Source organism: Hyperolius riggenbachi, chromosome 8, assembly GCF_040937935.1.
Source record: "Hyperolius riggenbachi isolate aHypRig1 chromosome 8, aHypRig1.pri, whole genome shotgun sequence".
Classification (NCBI taxonomy): domain Eukaryota; kingdom Metazoa; phylum Chordata; class Amphibia; order Anura; family Hyperoliidae; genus Hyperolius; species Hyperolius riggenbachi.
In genome coordinates this window covers 30178368-30197229 of record NC_090653.1, presented here as the reverse complement: position 1 = coordinate 30197229, position 18862 = coordinate 30178368, and the positions used below count along the sequence as shown (strand labels likewise).

At 47.5% G+C, this 18862-nt stretch overlaps 1 protein-coding gene across 3 annotated transcripts in view; it reads left to right on the top strand.

The window, feature by feature from the left end:
• Window positions 1-5145: 5145 nt before the first annotated feature.
• The window catches only part of LOC137528068 (carbohydrate sulfotransferase 6-like), a 35987-nt gene continuing 22270 nt past the window's right edge, over window positions 5146-18862 (top strand). For all 3 annotated transcript variants that reach the window (XM_068249319.1, XM_068249320.1, XM_068249318.1), the window contains exon 1: window positions 5146-6044. In XM_068249319.1, the coding sequence (XP_068105420.1) occupies window positions 5923-6044 (122 nt within the window). In that variant the 5' untranslated portion in view covers window positions 5146-5922. The remainder of the gene's footprint in view (window positions 6045-18862) is intronic.

Below are 18862 nucleotides of genomic sequence, written 5' to 3'. Positions count from 1 at the left end.
CTTTTACTCATTGCATAATTGTGTTCCTTTCATATAGTTTATAGGGCATTCCGCAAGCTAAATATTTTTTTTTAATACTTTATTTCCCTATAAACTAAACAAGCCTCGCCCACAGCTTTTCAGAGAGCCTTGGCACTCAGTCCCATGTAGCAAGGGCGTATGGGAGCTCAGTATGGGCAGGAGGAGGAGGAGGTTACTAGCCAGAGATTTCAGAGGCAGAGAGGAGGAGGGAGGAGGAGGGGGGAGTGAAATTTTCCACAGACTGAGTGCTGGAGATGCTATCAGCTTGCCTCAGTGTAGTGTGACAAACAGAACATGGCTGCCCTCATTGTATCACAGCAATAAATAATCATAAACTTTTTAAGCTGTTTGCAGCTAGATTTGCTGTGTAAACTATCTAAACTTTAGATAAGATATATAGGCCTCGATTCACAAAGCGGTGATAACCCAGTTATCACGCCTAAAAGACTTTAGGCGTGATGACCTTTTCACCACTGAGTTATCACTGATTTTTCCTGCTCTTCGCGCGAAGTTACCGCGCGTAAGCGCGTTCGCGCGTACGCGCATGAGAGCGCGCGCAAAGTCCCATAGGGCTTAATGGGAGCTTCGCGCGAAGCGTCGGGTGTTGCGCGCGCACTTACGCGCGTACGCGCGGCAACTTCGCGCGAGTTTCTTCTTATCATGCCTAAAGTGACTTTAGGCGTGATAAGGGCCTTTTCACCACGGTGCTAACACTTTGCACCGCTTGGTGAATCGAGCCCATAGACAAGTTACTTGTTATAGTTACTTTTTCATCTCAGATCCGCTTTAATCCATCTCTGCCTCGCCATATCTCCCAACTTTTTGAGATAAGAAAGAGGGGCACTTAGGCCACACCCATAGTAAAGCCCCCGCCACACCCCTAGTCACACATACCACAAAGCTTTCAGAAGAAAAATAGTCTGTTCTATTTTTCAAACCACACTGGTCTTTTCTATCCTGGTTCATTTTCCTTCATAATTAAACACGTTTTTCAGTAGATAAAATACACGTTTACATAGATCTGTACCTGAATGCTGAAAGAGGGACAGAGGTACTTAGTTTCCAAAGAGGGACAGTTGGGAGCTATGGCCCCTGAGGTCTGCAAGGTTGCTTAAAGTGTACCAGAATTGAATATAGTAAAATGATTTATATCTGGGGCTTCTTTCAGCCCCCTTTAGTCCGTCAGCTCCCTCTCCATCCTCCCAGTCCCTTGGTAGTGCCACTGTAAAAGTCTGGTAAATGTATTTGGGACCAACCAGTGACATTTTTATCAAACAAATCTATCAAACTGAAAAGTCTTTTGCTATTAAATTGATTTGTTTATGTTTAGCTTAAAGAGAACCTGTAACCAAAAAAAAGTTCCCCTGGGGGGTACTCACCTCGGGAGGAGGAAGCCTCAGGGTCCCTGTAGCTGCAGGCAGTCCAGTGCTGGCTCCCCTGAAGTGTCCCGGAATCCTCCTTCTACAAGCCTGACAAGAGTTAAGTGCTGATTTATTTACCTTGCCTGGCTCCAGCGGGGGCGCTGTTGCGGCTCTCCGCATGGAGATAGGTGGAAATAGCCAATTTCTGTCGGGTCCGCTCTTCCGCGCAGACGTAGGAGACTTGCACCTGCGCAGTAGAGCGGCCCGACATCGATCGGCTATTTCCACCTTTCTCCGATAGGAGAGCCGATACTACGCCTGGGCTGGAGCAGGGAAGGTAAATATTTACATCCCCACTGTTCAGAGAGTTTTATCGCCACCGCCACCGTGGGACACAGGAGGACAGGGGAAGCCTCAATAGGATCCGGAGGCTTTCCCCATCCGAGGCGAGTACCCCCCCAGGGGAGGTTTTTTTCGTTACAGGTTTTCTTTAAAGAGAACCCGAGGCAGAATATTGAAAATTTAGTGGGACCCAAAGGCATGTCATGTGCATAATGACACACCTCTGTGTTGTTCTATCGCCGCTGCCAGTCCCCTCTGCTCTCTGCTGTCCCCCTGGAAATATTGCCAGGCTAGCAGCAATCTCTTTAAAGGATACCCGAGATAACATGTGACATGATGAGATAGACATGTGTATGTACAGTGAACAGCACACAAACAACTATGATGTGTTCCTTTTTTTCTTTCTCTGCCTGAAAGAGTTAAACATTACATCAGGTATGTAAGTGGCAGTTCCTATCTGAATCATAACTGGGTCAGGCTATAGTGTGATCCTCAATTATAAGGAATTACAACTGTAAAACACTTTCCTAGCAGAAAATGGCTTCTGAGAGCAGGGAACAGATAAAAAGGGTCAATAGTTCATAGATTTTAGCTCTGGCATACTTCAATGCATGTGTCATTGAGCAAAAACAATAAAAAAGTAAAAACTTAAAAAGTAGATTTAAATAAAAAATAAACACAGACGTAACTCAGCTGTGTAGCTGACAACGTGCTGTGTTGCTATGCGGAGAGACAGAGGGATGATGAAGCGTAAGTGACGTCACACAGCGAACAGGCGAGCGGCATGCACACGGGAATCTGCTGTCACTGGGGGTGAGTTAATCCCCCAGGCGGACTGATTGCGTGTTGCAGGTCAGGGATCGGGGGCCTCTGTACGCACGCCTGATTATCAGATAAGTCAGCCATTAACAGCCAATTCAGCCGAATTTGGTCAAATGTGTGTACGAGGCTTAAAGTGAACCCAAGGGGAAAATAAACCGATGAGATAAACGATTGTTTTTATCCTCCTACTCCTAAAAATGATCTTTTTTAGATATTCCATATTATATTTAAACATTTACAAAGTTGATTGAATGTTTTGTTGTCTCTGCTCAGTGGCAGCCTATTAAGCTTCCCGAAATGGAAATACATGATTTGTTGACCTTTTCCTATCTCCCTCCCTCTCAGAAGTTGCATTCTGCCAGGAAAACATTTATGGCTGTAATTTGCTTATCAGGGATGTTTACTATATTCCTGACAAGGTACTGACAAGGCAGAAGCTGTCACTCCATACCTAAAAAATAACTCTTTCAGGCAGCAAAATAAAACAAGTGAAGCAGCCTGGTTATTAAAACCACTTAAGAACCGTAGGCTTAAACCCCCCTAGTGACCAGGCTTATTTTTACACATTAGGCCACTGCAGCTTTAAGGGCTCTCTACAGGGCCATACAACTCAGCACACAAGTGATCCCCTTTCCCCCCTTTTCTGCCCACTAACACAGCTTTCTGTTGGTGGGGCCTGATCCCGGCCAGCATGTTTATTTATTTATTTGTTTATTTATTTGTATTTTTTAAAATAAATATTACTATTTTTTGTATTATTTTATTATAACCCCGCTAGCCAATGACAGCAATTGGCTGTCATAGGCTTCAGCCTATGACAGCGGATCGTTTCTGTGTGTCTCAGGGGGACAGCCGTGTCAAATAGAGATGGTTCCAACCTCCAATTTTCGGTTCGCAAACCTCGAACTCGAACGTTCAAAAACGTTCGCGAACCGAACTGCAATAGACTTCAATGGGCAGGCGAACTTGAAATACTACAAACACTGTTTCTGGCCACAAAAGTGATGGAAAAGATGTTTCAAGGGGTCTAACACCTGGAGGGAGACATGGCGGAGTGGGATACATGCCCAAAGTCCCGGGGAAAATTATGGATTTGACGCACAGCAGAGTTATAATCCCTAAAAGGCAGAAACCACATTGCATTGCTAAAGTGGAGGCATAAAGTGCTTGAAAACATCTTGCGTGTGTATACATGATTGAAGGTAAAGAGGCGCCCTGGTTGAAATAAAAGCATCTAAAAACAGCTTAAAATCGAGGAAATAATATGAGGTGGCTTACCCTTGCTGGGTGGTTGGCGCGTGGGGTGCCGTTCGCGGGCTTTTGCGCGCGTGGGGTGCCGCGATTCGCGCGGTCGCGGACTATTGCAAACGCGTTTTGCCGCGGTCGCGTGGGTCGCGGCGTTTTGCGCGCGCGGGAGGCCGCGGGCGGCGCTTCGCGTGCTGGCTGTTTGGCGCACCCGTGCTGGACGGTTTGCGCGGCTTTGTGAATCAGGCCCATGGACTGTTGATTTTTGAACATTATATAAATACCTTCAAATGCAGCTGAACACTGCATTTGCATATTTACCATCTCCCATTTTAGATCGGCAGTCTAGATCCTTAAATTAGGTTAAATTTACTTTTTTGAAAAATCGTTTTTCTGATTGATGGATCTATCGAATCATTCGATCGTTTTCATTTAACCCAGTGGTATGTATACTATTGGGATATAAATGTATAATGCATAAGTATTCATTGTATTAACCTATAACGCGGTCGATATAGTTATACTGAGGAGCTCTTTCACTATTGTAGGCACTTTTATTGGCCTGATGAAGCGGGCTTGGACCCGCGAAACGCGTTGCCTGTGCTAAATAAAAATCTTTTGCCATATACAAGGATTTCGTTATTGAGGTAAGCCACCTCATATTATTTCCTCGATTTTAAGCTGTTTTTAGATGCTTTTATTTCAACCAGGGCGCCTCTTTACCTTCAATTGTGCATAGCTATACCCCCAAACAATCTGTGTTTGAGGGGTGGTGACAGACCACCTGTGGGTGCCCCACAGTGGACACCTGTCCCTACTTTTTCAAGGAGAGCGACCACATCCAGGTCCCGGCTGGGACTACCCCGAGTGGAGTCGGGTTTATGGTCTCCACCTGCTTCCTACGGTTGGTTGCTCTTGCAACCTCCTTTTGTGAGTAGTAATTTATTGAAATTTCTTTTTTCAATTGCATACTAATATACTACACGCAGTGTGTAAATAGACAGCTTTTTTTTCCATCTAACAGTCTCCTAGCGGCGATTGCTGCTGGGAGACTGATGACGGAGAGGAGGATGCGTGCGATCCCTCTGCCCCTAGGACCTGACGTCAATTGGCGTTGAGTGGTCCTGGGGCTGCCGCCGTATCTGTTCCAATTGGCATGGAGTGGTCGTTAACAGGTTAATATGTTTAGCACTGTACATGCACATGTTTATGTCATTATATCACATGTCACCTCAGATACACCTGAAGAAGAGATCTGATCTTGCCCCTAGGGTGACCAAAGCCCTCTTCGCCACAGTCATTATCTCAGCCAGGCAAACTGGTGTAACAACTTCTCAGAAATGTAGCCACCTGCTATGGAAACCTCTGCAGTATAAAACTTTGCAGGAAACAAGAGACATTTTCAGAGCTAGAAGTTCCTGTCCAGTCAGGTTTACTATTTAGGAAAGGAGCGGACACAGGATAGCGAGCAGGAGACGAAGATATCTGTGTCCCACCAGGCTTACAGTCTACAGGAAACACAGGATACTTCAAGAGAGGAAGAGGATCTGCCCCACCGGGCTCAGAGTGTGCTGAAAACACAGGATACTTCAAGAGAGGAAGAGGATCTGCCCCACCAGGCTTACACTTTGCAGGAAACACAGGATACCTCAAGAGAGGAGGAGGCTCTGCCCCACCAGGCTTACACTTTGCAGGAAATCCAGGTACTTCAAGAGAGGAAGAGAATCTGCCCCACCAAGCTTACAGTCTGAAGGAAACACAGGATACCTCAAGAGAGGAAGAGGATCTGCCCCACCAGGCTTACACTTTGCAGGAAACACAGGATACCTCAAGAGAGGAGGAGGCTCTGCCCCACCAGGCTTACACTTTGCAGGAAATCCAGGTACTTCAAGAGAGGAAGAGAATCTGCCCCACCAAGCTTACAGTCTGAAGGAAACACAGGATACCTCAAGAGAGGAGGAGGCTCTGCCCCACCAGGCTTACACTTTGCAGGAAATACAGGATTCTTCAAGAGAGGAAGAGGATCTGCCCCACCAGGCTTATGCTAGGCGATTGCTCTTCAATATAGTTATGGTACATAGATTATCCTGGTTGACACCCCTGTGAAGATGAGTACATACCACCTGCTTGGATGGGGCAGTTGGGGGAGGGGTTTAATACCAATGAAACCCAGGCCACTGCAGTCACAGTTGTGTCTCAGCCAGCAGTGATCGGACAGGCGGTGGATTTGTATGTTGGTGGAGAACAGAGAAGGTAGGTACCCAGAAGTGCAAGTGATCCACGGTAGACACACAGACCAGCAGATGTCGCTCGCTATTGTACAGACTTTGTTTTGGATCACATAGATTCTGCCTTGGATTACAGTCAGATGTATTGGTATTGAATCTTAAAATTTAAAATACATGTAAACATATCCAAATAAGAAGTATGTTTCTTCCAGAGTAAAACAAGCCATAAGTTACTTTTCTGCTATGTTGCTGTCACTTACAGTAGGTAGTAGAAATCTGACATTACCGACAGGTTTTGGGCTAGCCCGTCTTCTCATAGGGGGTTCTCAGGGATTTCTTTATTTTTAAGAGCACTTAGTGAATGGCAGTTGCCCTATCCAACTGCCAAATAAATGTGCAGCGAGCAGGGAAGCTGGCCAGCATCATTATATAAATCTTTTTCAGAGAATGTCTTTATAAAGAATAAAGGCCATGCTGAGAACCCCCCATGAAGAGATGGACTAACCCAAAACCTGTCGGTAATGTCAGATTTCTGATACCTACTGCAAGTGACAGCAACATAGGAGCAAAGTAATGTGTGGCTCATTTTACTCTGGAAAAACGTACTTCTTATTTGTATGTATTTTAAATTTTAAGATTTTCACGACAGTTCTTCTTTAACCAGTTCAGCCTTCAGTTGTTTTCACTTTATGCATCCGAGCAATGTTCACCGTCCATTCATTAGCCTATAACTTTATCACTACTTATCACAATGAATTGATCTACAGCTTGTTTTTTCCGCCACCAATTAGGCTTTCTTTGGGTGGTACATTTTGCTAAGAGCCACTTTACTGTAAAAGCATTTTAACAGGAAGAATAAGAAAAAAATGGAAAAAAATCATTATTTCTCAGTTTTCAGCCATTATAGTTTTAAAAGAATACATGTCTTCATAATTAAAACTCACGTATTGTATTTGCCCATCTGTCCCGGTTATTACACCATTTAAATTATGTCCCTTTCACAATGAATGGCGACAATATTTTATTTGGAAATAAAGGTGTATTTTTTCCGTTTTGCATCCATCACTATTTACAAGTTTAAAAGTAAAAAAAATAGAACTATTTCATCTTTACATTGATATTTAAAAAGTTTAGACCCTTAGGTAAATATTTACATGTTTTGTTTTTTTTAATTGTAATTTTTTTTTTATATATATTAAACATTTTATTTGGGTATTTTTGGGAGGGTGGGATGTAAATAGTATTTGTTTGGGGTAAATATATGTGCATTTTTATTTTTTTTTACATTTAGTTGTAGTTTTACTTTTTGGCCACAAGATGGCAGCCATGAGTTTGTTTACATGACGTCACTCTAAGCGTAAGATACGCTTAAATGGACGCTTAAAGCCAGATAAAGCGAAGCTTCCGAGAGAAGCTGTTGCTTTTTCTGCAGGGGAGAGGAATCAGTGATCGGCACCATAGCCCGATTCACTGATTGCCTGGCTAACAGAAAGCGGGCCGGTCGCGCGCGTGCACGCCCGTGGGAGTGCGCGGAGGCGCACGTGGCCTCCTGGACGTAGGAACTACGTCCTGGAGGCATAAATGGTTAAAGAGGCCAGACACACATAAGAGGTAAGTGGTCCAGCCAGCTGGTATGTACTTTAGTATAACTGTAAAGGCATTCAGCACTAGCGGAGTGTACTATACTGCTGGTATTACCTAGGACCTCAGTGATGGCTAACTTTGGCACTCCAGCTGTGACAAAACTACAAATCCCATCATGCCTCTGCCTCCCCGAGTTATGGTTAGAGCTGTCAGAGTATTGCAATGCCTCAGGGGACTTGTAGTTCCACCATGGCTGGAGTGCCAAGGTTAGCCAATACTGACCTAGGTACATCCTAAAGGTGGCCTTACATCCAGTGATAATGGGCAGATTCAACCAAGAGACAAATCTCTCTCTCTCTGATCCAATCTTATTAGGGAGAGAGAGAGATCTGTCAGCTGCCCTTACACCGCAGGCCGATTCTGATAAATTTCAGCATGAGGAGCTTGAATAATCAAAAGCAGCTAAAGCAGCGCGCAGCTTAAAGAGACTCTGTAACAAAATTTTCTGCCTTATTTCTTTTTATCCAATAAGTTCCTATGCCTGATCTAATGTGGTCTGTCTTACTGCAGCCTTTCCTAGTTGCACAGTGGCTGTATTATCTCTGTTATATAATCTAATCTTCTTTCCTCTGACGGCTTTGTCGGGTTCAGGCACTCAGGCAGGAATGTGCTGCTCTGCTGTGATAGGATAGAAGCTATATACACCCTCTCCAGGCCCCCTGCAGGCTCTGTATGAGTCACAGACTGAGATCCTCTCAGCCTATCACATGCCATGTCTTTTGTTTGCAAACACTGCATAAAACTGGCAATTACAAGGCAGGATCACAGCAGGGAGTGCAGAAACAGCACAGAGGGGCCCAGGAGAACATAATGAATAGAATGGTATGCTTTTTATTGTAAGAATTTTAGAGTACAGATTCTCTTTAATGTTGTGTAGTGCACGCTATGTATGCCTTACAGTAGAGCACCCTGCCATGTAAGGAGCGTTCCTTCCTTAGTTACACGCATTGCGTCCTTAGTAATGTGCGTAACATTAACTGTGGGCAGTCCTGCTCCTGTGAAGTACCATTACCGCGATACTTCACTGGAATTTTACATTTTTACAATTTTACATAACAATTTAAATTAATACAGTAGCGGCCACGAGTGAAGTATTGCGGTAATGATACTTCACAGGAGCAGGGCCACCAGCAGTTAAAGTTATGTGCATTGCTAAGGAAGCAATGCGCCTAAGGCCTGGGACCCACTACAAAACGCTATCGCTAATCGCAATCACTAGCGTTTTATATGAACGGTCTGTAAGCGATTTCATGAGCGATTTTGGTAGCGTTTATAAAAAGTGTCAGCTTGTGTAGCGATTAGTTACATAGTTACATAGTTATTTGGGTTGAAAAAAGACATACGTCCATCGAGTTCAATCAGAACTAGCGATTAGCGTTTTTAATTTTGATTGGTCCTTTCAATTAATTTTAATTGTTTTACAGTGTGCAGTCATTTGAAAACGCTAGCAAAATCTCTCTGAGCAATTACGCCAGCGTTTATATAATTTACATTGCAGAAACGCTAAACTCAAAAAATGCTGCATGTCCTGCGTTTTGCGATTTCGTAATCACATTCGCTCCAGTGGGATTTGGCCCATCCATTAACATTAGCTGAGCATTTAGGGATAATCGCTAGCGGTTTGAATCGCTCCATAAATGCTCACAAAATCACTCTAGTGGGTTCCAGCTCTAACTAAGGGAGGCACACTCCTTACATGGCGGCCAGCGCTGCTATGTAAGGCATGCATAGCGCGCACTACACAACATTAAGCTGCGCTGCTTAATGAATCAAGCCCGAAATCTCTGCTGCATCTGCCCCATCTGCAGTGGCGGAACTAAGGAGCTGTGGGCCCCGAGGCAAGTTTTACAATGGGGCCCCCCAAGCATTCTATACATAACAATTGATACGGCGCACCAAAACCTGCCAATGGCAACTACAGTGTCAGAGGTGCTAGAAGGGGATGGGTAACAGCTAGTTAATGATTACCACTATTCAAGGTATCTCTAGAAGTCATTATTATGAGCACAGGACTAATAGAGAGCTTAATATTGCAGTTGAGTGATGGCCCTTCGGGGCCCCTCTGGCCCAAGGGCCCCGATGCGGTCACAACCTCTGCAATCCCTATTGCTATGCCCCTGCCCATCTGTTGCCTCTCTGCTGCCCCCTAGTGCAAAATGTCGGGGCCGGTGTGGTCGATGAGGTGCGCGGTGGTAACAGTGAGGGATATCAGAATAAGCAACAAATGCGAAAAACCTCGGACGCTGTTGCCCCAATGTATAAATGTACCACCAGTGTGTGCATTTATACATTACCTGTCCTGTGTCACCAACAGTGATGCTGGATACCCCCAATTGCAAATTTGAGTAAATCCGGCCACGGCAGAATCAAAATCCGGATACACCATGATCGTGATCCGGATTTGAATCGGAGCTCCGAATTCGACTCGGATTTTAGCTGTGATTACATGTAGAATCCGTGATCAAGGGCGTAATCACGGATTTGACTTTAGCGTTAATAGCAAATCCCCCATACATGCTACAATCACCAAAATTGCATGGATTAAAAAGGTGATCAGTGGCTACAACTTAAAAAAAAAATCAAAAAGAACTTTTTGAGAAAATTAATTTTCAAGTTTCAAATGAAAAAGTATTCGTGATTAAAAACTGACAAAACCCACCGACTTTGGTGGATATTAGCAAAGCCCCCTTATATGCTATAAACACCAGATTTGCATAATATGTTACCTGAAAACCGGCCAACTTTAGCAGTTAATAGCAAAGCCCCCTTATATGCTATAAAAAAACAAATTTGCATGATATGTAAAAAAGAACAAAACATTTTTTTCAAAAACACCTTGTAGTTTTGAGAAAATCGATTTTAAAGTTTCAAAGAAAGTTTCAAAGGAAAAAGTATACATGTAAATGCGGTAAATACATTAACTGTCATTTACCGCATTTAAATGTATACTATTTTCCTTTGAAACTTTAAAATTTATTTTCTCAAAAACTATAAGGTCTTTTTGAAAAATTATTGAATTTGATCAAAATCACAACGTGACGGGTATCACAATGCAGATCGTGGCAAAATCATGATACAAATTCGGTGACAGTCACGATTTGCATTTTGCATTCGTAGTGTGAGCTAGCCCTAATATTTTTAAGTTGGCCATACATCTGGGGATTTGGTAGCAAATCAACGAATCGATTTGATAATAACATTAAATCAGATGCAAATTGCTGCCAGCGCAAGCATGCCTGATCAACGTTTTAACCAATTTCGACCAGTTGGTCCCAATTTTGGCCCGAAATTGGTCAAATAAATGTATCAATCAGACATGCTGTGAAATCTCGGGCCCATGTGGTTGGTCAGGTGTGTGGCGTACGATATCGGGGTGATGAATGAGACAGAACCTCTGGTGCTGCGTCCCTTAATGTAAATGTAAACTTTACCTCTCCCCCTTCCCCCGTCACCCACCGTGGTGCCCATCCATCTTCCCTTACTGCATTCATGCCTCACTGACTGCCGGCATATTGCATGTAGCGTGTGTGAAGTCCCAAACGCCCCTAGTGCTATATGCCAGTAGCCACGTGGGAAGGCAATGCAGCAGCGGGAGATGGATGGGCACTATGGTGGGCGACTGTGGACAGGTAAAATATAAATGCATGGGCAGGGCGACACAATTACATTAGGGGGGCAGAGAAGGATGCGATGAGGTGGCGGAAGCATCGTCACAAGGCGTTTCCTCCAAAATTCAATAAGAGAGAGATCTGTCTCTTTTTCAGGTGTGTGATCCAGATAGTACTACTGCAGCCAAAGGATACCAGATAACTAGTATTGTTTAAAAAGAAATAAACATGGCAGCCTCTATACCCTCTCAGTTCAAGTGTCCATTAATTCAATTTGTTGTTTTTTATTAACTTTAATGTCCAATCTATGAAAAATTACTATAGCTAGTCTTACAATCAAGAGATGATGCGGGAGAGGACTTGCCTCATCATCAGACTTTCCTTCCATACCTTCCATACATAAAAATTCATATGGTGCAACAAAACTTGCCAAGGACTTCCACAGTATAGGTGGTGTAATCAGGGGCGGGGACATGCACAGTATGGGAGGTGTAAGCAGAGGAGGGGACATCTATAGTATGAGAGGTGTAAGCAGGGGAGGGGACATCCACAGTATGAGAGGTGTGAGCAGAGGAGGGGACATCCACAGTATAAGAGGTGCAAGCAGGGGACATGCACAGTATGAGAGGTGTTAGCAGGGGAGGGGACATGCAGAGTATGAGAGGTGTAAGCAGGGGAGGTGACATGCACAGTATGAGAGGTGTAAGCAGGGGACATGCACAGTATGAGAGGTGTTAGCAGGGGAGGGGACATGCACAGTATGTGAGGTGTAAGCAGGGGAGGGGAAATGCACATCATGAGAGGTGTAAGCTGGGGAAGGGACATCTATAGTATGAGAGATGTAAGCAGGGGAGGAGACATCCACAGTATGAGAGGTGTAAGCAGAGGCGGGGACATGCACAGTATGAGAGGTGTAAGCAGGGGAGGGGACATCCACAGTATGAGAGGTTTAAGCAGGGGGGGACATGCACAGTATGAGAGGTGTAAGCAGGGGAGGGGACATCCACAGTACAAGAGGTGTAAGCAGAGGAGGGGACATGCACAGTATGAGAGGTGTAAGCAGGCGAGGGGACATCCACAGTATGAGAGGTTTAAGCAGAGGGGGGGGGGGACATGCACAGTATGAGAGGTGTAAGCAGGGGAGGGGACATGCACAGTATGAGAGGTGTAAGCAGGGGAGGGGACATGCACAGTATGAGAGGTGTAAGCAGGGGAGGGGACATGCACAGTATGAAAGGTGTAAGCAGGGGAGGGGACATCCACAGTATGAAAGGTGTAAGCAGGGGAGTGGACATGCACAGTATGAGAGGTGTAAGCAGGGGAGGGGACATGCACAGTATGAGAGGTGTAAGCAGGGGAGGGAACATGCACAGTATGAGAGGTGTCAGTAGAGGAGGGGACATGCACAGTATGAGACATGTATGCAGGGGAAGGGACATGCACAGTATGAGATGTGTAAGCAGGGGAGAGGACATGCACAGTATGTGAGGTGTAAGCAGAGGAGGGGACATGCACAGTATGAGTGGTGTAAGCAGGGGAGGGGACATGCACAGTATGAGAGGTGTAAGCAGGGGAGGGGACATGCACAGTATGAGAGGTGTAAGCAGGGGAGGGAACATGCACAGTATGAGAGGTGTAAGAAGGGGAGGGGACATCCACAGTATGAGAGGTGTAAGCAGAGGAGGGGACATGCACAATATGAGAGGTGTAAGCAGGGGAGGGAACATGCACAGTATGAGAGGTGTAAGCAGGGGAGGGGACATGCACAGTATGAGAGGTGTCAGCAGTGGAGGGGCCATGCACAGTATGAGAGGTGTAAGCAGGGGAAGGGACATGCACAGTATGAGAGGTGTAAGCAGGGGAGGGGACATGCACAGTATGTGAGGTGTAAGCAGAGGAGGGGACATGCACAGTATGAGAGGTGTAAGCAGGGGAGGGGACATCCACAGTATGAGAGGTGTAAGCAGGGGAAGGGACATGCACAGTATGAGAGGTGTAAGCAGAGGAGGGGACATGCACAGTATGTGAGGTGTAAGCAGAGGAGGGGACATGCACGGTATGAGAGGTGTAAGCAGGGGAAGGGACATGCACAGTATGAGAGGTGTAAGCAGGAGAGGGAACATGCACAGTATAAGAGGTGTCAGCAGAGGAGGGGACATGCACAGTATGAGAGGTATAAGCAGGGGAGGAGACATCGGCAGTATGAGAGGTGTAAGCAGAGGAGGGGACATGCACAATATGAGAGGTGTAAGCAGGGGAGGGATATCCACAGTATGAGAGGTGTAAGCAGGGGAGGAGACATCCACAGTATGAGAGGTTTAAGCAGGGGAGGAGACATCCACAGTATGAGAGGTGTAAGCAGAGGAGGGGACATGCACAATATGAGAGGTGTAAGCAGGGGAGAGAACATGCACAGTATAAGAGGTGTAAGCAGGGGAGGGGACATGCACAGTATGAGAGGTGTCAGCAGGGGAGGGGCCATGCACAGTATGAGACATGTAAGCAGGGGAAGGGACATGCACAGTATGAGAGGTGTAAGCAGGGGAGGGGACATGCACAGTATGTGAGGTGTAAGCAGAGGAGGGGACATGCACGGTATGAGAGGTGTAAGTAGGGGAGGGGACATGCACAGTATGAGAGGTGTAAGCAGGGGAGGGGACATGCACAGTATGAGAGGTGTAAGCAGGGGAGGGAACATGCACAGTATGAGAGATGTCAGCAGAGGAGGGGACATGCACAGTATGAGACATGTATGCAGGGGAGGGGGCATGCACAGTATGTGAGGTGTAAGCAGAGGAGGGGACATGCACAGTATGAGAGGTGTAAGCAGGGGAGGGGACATGCACAGTATGAGAGGTGTAAGCAGGGGAGGGGACATGCACAGTATGAGTGGTGTAAGTAGGGGAGGGGACATCCACAGTATGAGAGGTGTAAGCAGGGGAGGAGACATCCGCAGTATGAGAGGTGTAAGCAGTGGAGGGGACATGCACAATATGAGAGGTGTAAGCAGGGGAGGGAACATGCAAAGTATGAGAGGTGTAAGCAGGGGAGGGGACAGGCACAGTATGAGAGGTGTCAGCAGTGGAGGGGCCATGCATAGTATGAGACATTTAAGCAGGGGAAGGGACATGCACAGTATGAGAGGTGTAAGCAGGGGAGGGGACATGCACAGTATGTGAGGTGTAAGCAGAGGAGGGGACATGCACAGTATGAGAGGTGTAAGCACGGGAGGGGACATGCACAGTATGAGAGGTGTAAGCTGGGGAGGGAACATGCACAGTATGAGAGGTGTCAGCAGAGGAAGGGGCATGCACAGTATGAGACATGTAAGCAGGGGAAGGGACATGCACAGTATGAAATGTGTAAGCAAGGGAGGGGACATGCACAGTATGTGAGGTGTAAGCAGAGGAGGGGACATGCACAGTTTGAGAGGTGTAAGCAGGGGAGAGGACATGCACAGTATGAGAGGTTTTAGCAGGGCAGGGGACATGCACAGTATGAGTGGTGTAAGCAGGGGAGGGAACTCCACAGTATGAGAGGTGTAAGCAGGGGAGGGGACATGCACAGTATGAGAGGTGTAAGCAGGGGAGGGGACATCCACAGTATGAGAGGTGTTAGCAGGGGAGGGGACATGCACAGTATGAGAGGTGTTAGCAGAGTAGGGGACATGCACAGTTTGAGAGGTGTAAGCAGAGGAGGGGACATGCACAGTTTGAGAGGTGTAAGCAGGGGAGGGGACATGCACATTATGAGAGGTGTAAGCAGGGGAGGGGACATGCACAGTATGAGTGGTGTAAGCAGGGGAGGGGACATGCACAGTATGAGAGGTGTAAGCAGGGGAGGGGACATGCACAGTATGAGAGGTGTAAGCAGGGGAGGGGACATGCACAGTATGAGTGGTGTAAGCATGGGAGGGGACATCCACAGTATGAGAGGTGTAAGCAGGGGAGGAGACATCCGCAGGATGAGAGGTGTAAGCAGAGGAGGGGACATGCACAATATGAGAGGTGTAAGCAGGGGAGGGAACATGCAAAGTATGAGAGGTGTAAGCAGGGGAGGGGACAGGCACAGTATGAGAGGTGTCAGCAGTGGAGGGGCCATGCATAGTATGAGACATTTAAGCAGGGGAAGGGACATGCACAGTATGAGAGGTGTAAGCAGGGGAGGGGACATGCACAGTATGTGAGGTGTAAGCAGAGGAGGGGACATGCACAGTATGAGAGGTGTAAGCACGGGAGGGGACATGCACAGTATGAGAGGTGTAAGCAGGGGAGGGAACATGCACAGTATGAGAGGTGTCAGCAGAGGAAGCGGCATGCACAGTATGAGACATGTAAGCAGGGGAAGGGACATGCACAGTATGAAATGTGTAAGCAAGGGAGGGGACATGCACAGTATGTGAGGTGTAAGCAGAGGAGGGGACATGCACAGTTTGAGAGGTGTAAGCAGGGGAGAGGACATGCACAGTATGAGAGGTGTTAGCAGGGCAGGGGACATGCACAGTATGAGTGGTGTAAGCAGGGGAGGGAACTCCACAGTATGAGAGGTGTAAGCAGGGGAGGGGACATGCACAGTATGAGAGGTGTAAGCAGGGGAGGGGACATTCACAGTATGAGAGGTGTTAGCAGGGGAGGGGACATGCACAGTATGAGAGGTGTTAGCAGAGTAGGGGACATGCACAGTTTGAGAGATGTAAGCAGAGGAGGGGACATGCACAGTTTGAGAGGTGTAAGCAGGGGAGGGGACATGCACATTATGAGAGGTGTAAGCAGGGGAGGGGACATGCACAGTATGAGTGGTGTAAGCAGGGGAGGGGACATGCACAGTATGAGAGGTGTAAGCAGAGGAGGGGACATGCACAGTTTGAGAGGTGTAAGCAGGGGAGGGGACATGCACATTATGAGAGGTGTAAGCAGGGGAGGGGACATGCACAGTATGAGAGGTGTAAGCCTGGGAGGGGACATGCACAGTATAAGAGGTGTAAGCAGGGGAGGGGACATGCACAGTATGAGTGGTGTAAGCAGGGGAGGGGGACATGCACAGTATGAGAGGTGTAAGCAGGAGAGGGGACATGCACAGTATGAGAGGTTTTAGCAGGGGAGGGGACATGCACAGTATGAGAGGTGTTAGCAGGGGGGGGGACATGCGCAGTATGAGACATTTAAGCAGGGGAAGGGACATGCACAGTATGAGAGGTGTAAGCAGGGGAGGGGACATGCACAGTATGTGAGGTGTAAGCAGAGGAGGGGACATGCACAGTATGAGAGGTGTAAGCACGGGAGGGGACATGCACAGTATGAGAGGTGTAAGCAGGGGAGGGAACATGCACAGTATGAGAGGTGTCAGCAGAGGAAGGGGCATGCACAGTATGAGACATGTAAGCAGGGGAAGGGACATGCACAGTATGAAATGTGTAAGCAAGGGAGGGGACATGCACAGTATGTGAGGTGTAAGCAGAGGAGGGGACATGCACAGTTTGAGAGGTGTAAGCAGGGGAGAGGACATGCACAGTATGAGAGGTGTTAGCAGGGCAGGGGACATGCACAGTATGAGTGGTGTAAGCAGGGGAGGGAACTCCACAGTATGAGAGGTGTAAGCAGGGGAGGGGACATGCACAGTATGAGAGGTGTAAGCAGAGGAGGGGACATGCACAGTTTGAGAGGTGTAAGCAGAGGAGGGGACATGCACATTATGAGAGGTGTAAGCAGGGGAGGGGACATGCACAGTATGAGTGGTGTAAGCAGGGGAGGGGACATGCACAGTATGAGAGGTGTAAGCAGAGGAGGGGACATGTACAGTTTGAGAGGTGTAAGCAGGGGAGGGGACATGCACATTATGAGAGGTGTAAGCAGGGGAGGGGACATGCACAGTATGAGTGGTGTAAGCAGGGGAGGGGACATGCACAGTATGAGAGGCGTTAGCAGGGGAGGGGACATGCACAGTATGAGAGGTGTTAGCAGGGGAGGGGACATGCACAGTATGAGTGGTGTAAGCAGGGGAGGGGACATGCACAGTATGAAAGGTGTAAGCAGGGGAGGGAACATGCACAGTATGAGAGGTGTCAGCAGAGGAGGGGACATGCACAGTATGAGACATGTAAGCAGGGGAAGGGACATGCACAGTATGAGATTTGTAAGCAGGGAAGGGGACATGCACAGTATGTGAGGTGTAAGCAGAGGAGGGGACATGCACAGTATGAGAGGTGTAAGCCAGGGAGGGGACATGCACAGTATAAGAGGTGTAAGCAGGGGAGGGGACATGCACAGTATGAGTGGTGTAAGCAGGGGAGGGGGACATGCACAGTATGAGAGGTGTAAGCAGGAGAGGGGACATGCACAGTATGAGAGGTTTTAGCAGGGGAGGGGACATGCACAGTATGAGAGGTGTTAGCAGGGGAGGGGACATGCGCAGTATGAGAGGTGTAAGCAGGGGAGGGGACATGCACAGTGTGAGAGGTGTTAGCAGGGGAGGGGACATGCGCAGTATGAGAGGTGTAAGCAGGGGAGGGGACATGCACAGTATGAGAGGTGTAAGCAGGGGAGGGGACATGCACAGTATGAGATGTGTAAGCAAGGGAGGGGACATGCACAGTATGTGAGGTGTAAGCAGAGGAGGGGACATGCAAAGTTTGAGAGGTGTAAGCAGGGGAGAGGACATGCACAGTGTGAGAGGTGTAAGCAGGGGAGGGGACATGCACAGTATGAGTGGTGTAAGCAGGGGAGGGGACATGCACAGTATGAGAGGTGTAAGCTGGGGAGGGGACATGCACAGTATGAGAGGTGTTTGCAGGGGAGGGGACATGCACAGTATGAGAGGTGTAAGCAGGGGAGGGGAAGGCCACAGTATGAGAGGTGTATGCAGAGGAGGGGACATGCACAGTATGAGAAGTGTCAGCAGAGGAGGGGACATGCACAATATGAGAGGTGTAAGCAGGGGAGGGGACATGCACAGTATGAAATGTGTAAGCAAGGGAGGGGACATGCACAGTATGTGAGGTGTAAGCAGAGGAGGGGACATGCACAGTTTGAGAGGTGTAAGCAGGGGAGAGGACATGCACAGTATGAGAGGTGTTAGCAGGGCAGGGGACATGCACAGTATGAGTGGTGTAAGCAGGGGAGGGAACTCCACAGTATGAGAGGTGTAAGCAGGGGAGGGGACATGCACAGTATGAGAGGTGTAAGCAGGGGAGGGGACATCCACAGTATGAGAGGTGTTAGCAGGGGAGGGGACATGCACAGTATGAGAGGTGTTAGCAGAGTAGGGGACATGCACAGTTTGAGAGGTGTAAGCAGAGGAGGGGACATGCACAGTTTGGGAGGTGTAAGCAGGGGAGGGGACATGCACATTATGAGAGGTGTAAGCAGGGGAGGGGACATGCACAGTATGAGTGGTGTAAGCAGGGGAGGGGACATGCACAGTATGAGAGGTGTAAGCAGAGGAGGGGACATGCACAGTTTGAGAGGTGTAAGCAGGGGAGGGGACATGCACATTATGAGAGGTGTAAGCAGGGGAGGGGACATGCACAGTATGAGTGGTGTAAGCAGGGGAGGGGACATGCACAGTATGAGAGGTGTTAGCAGGGGAGGGGACA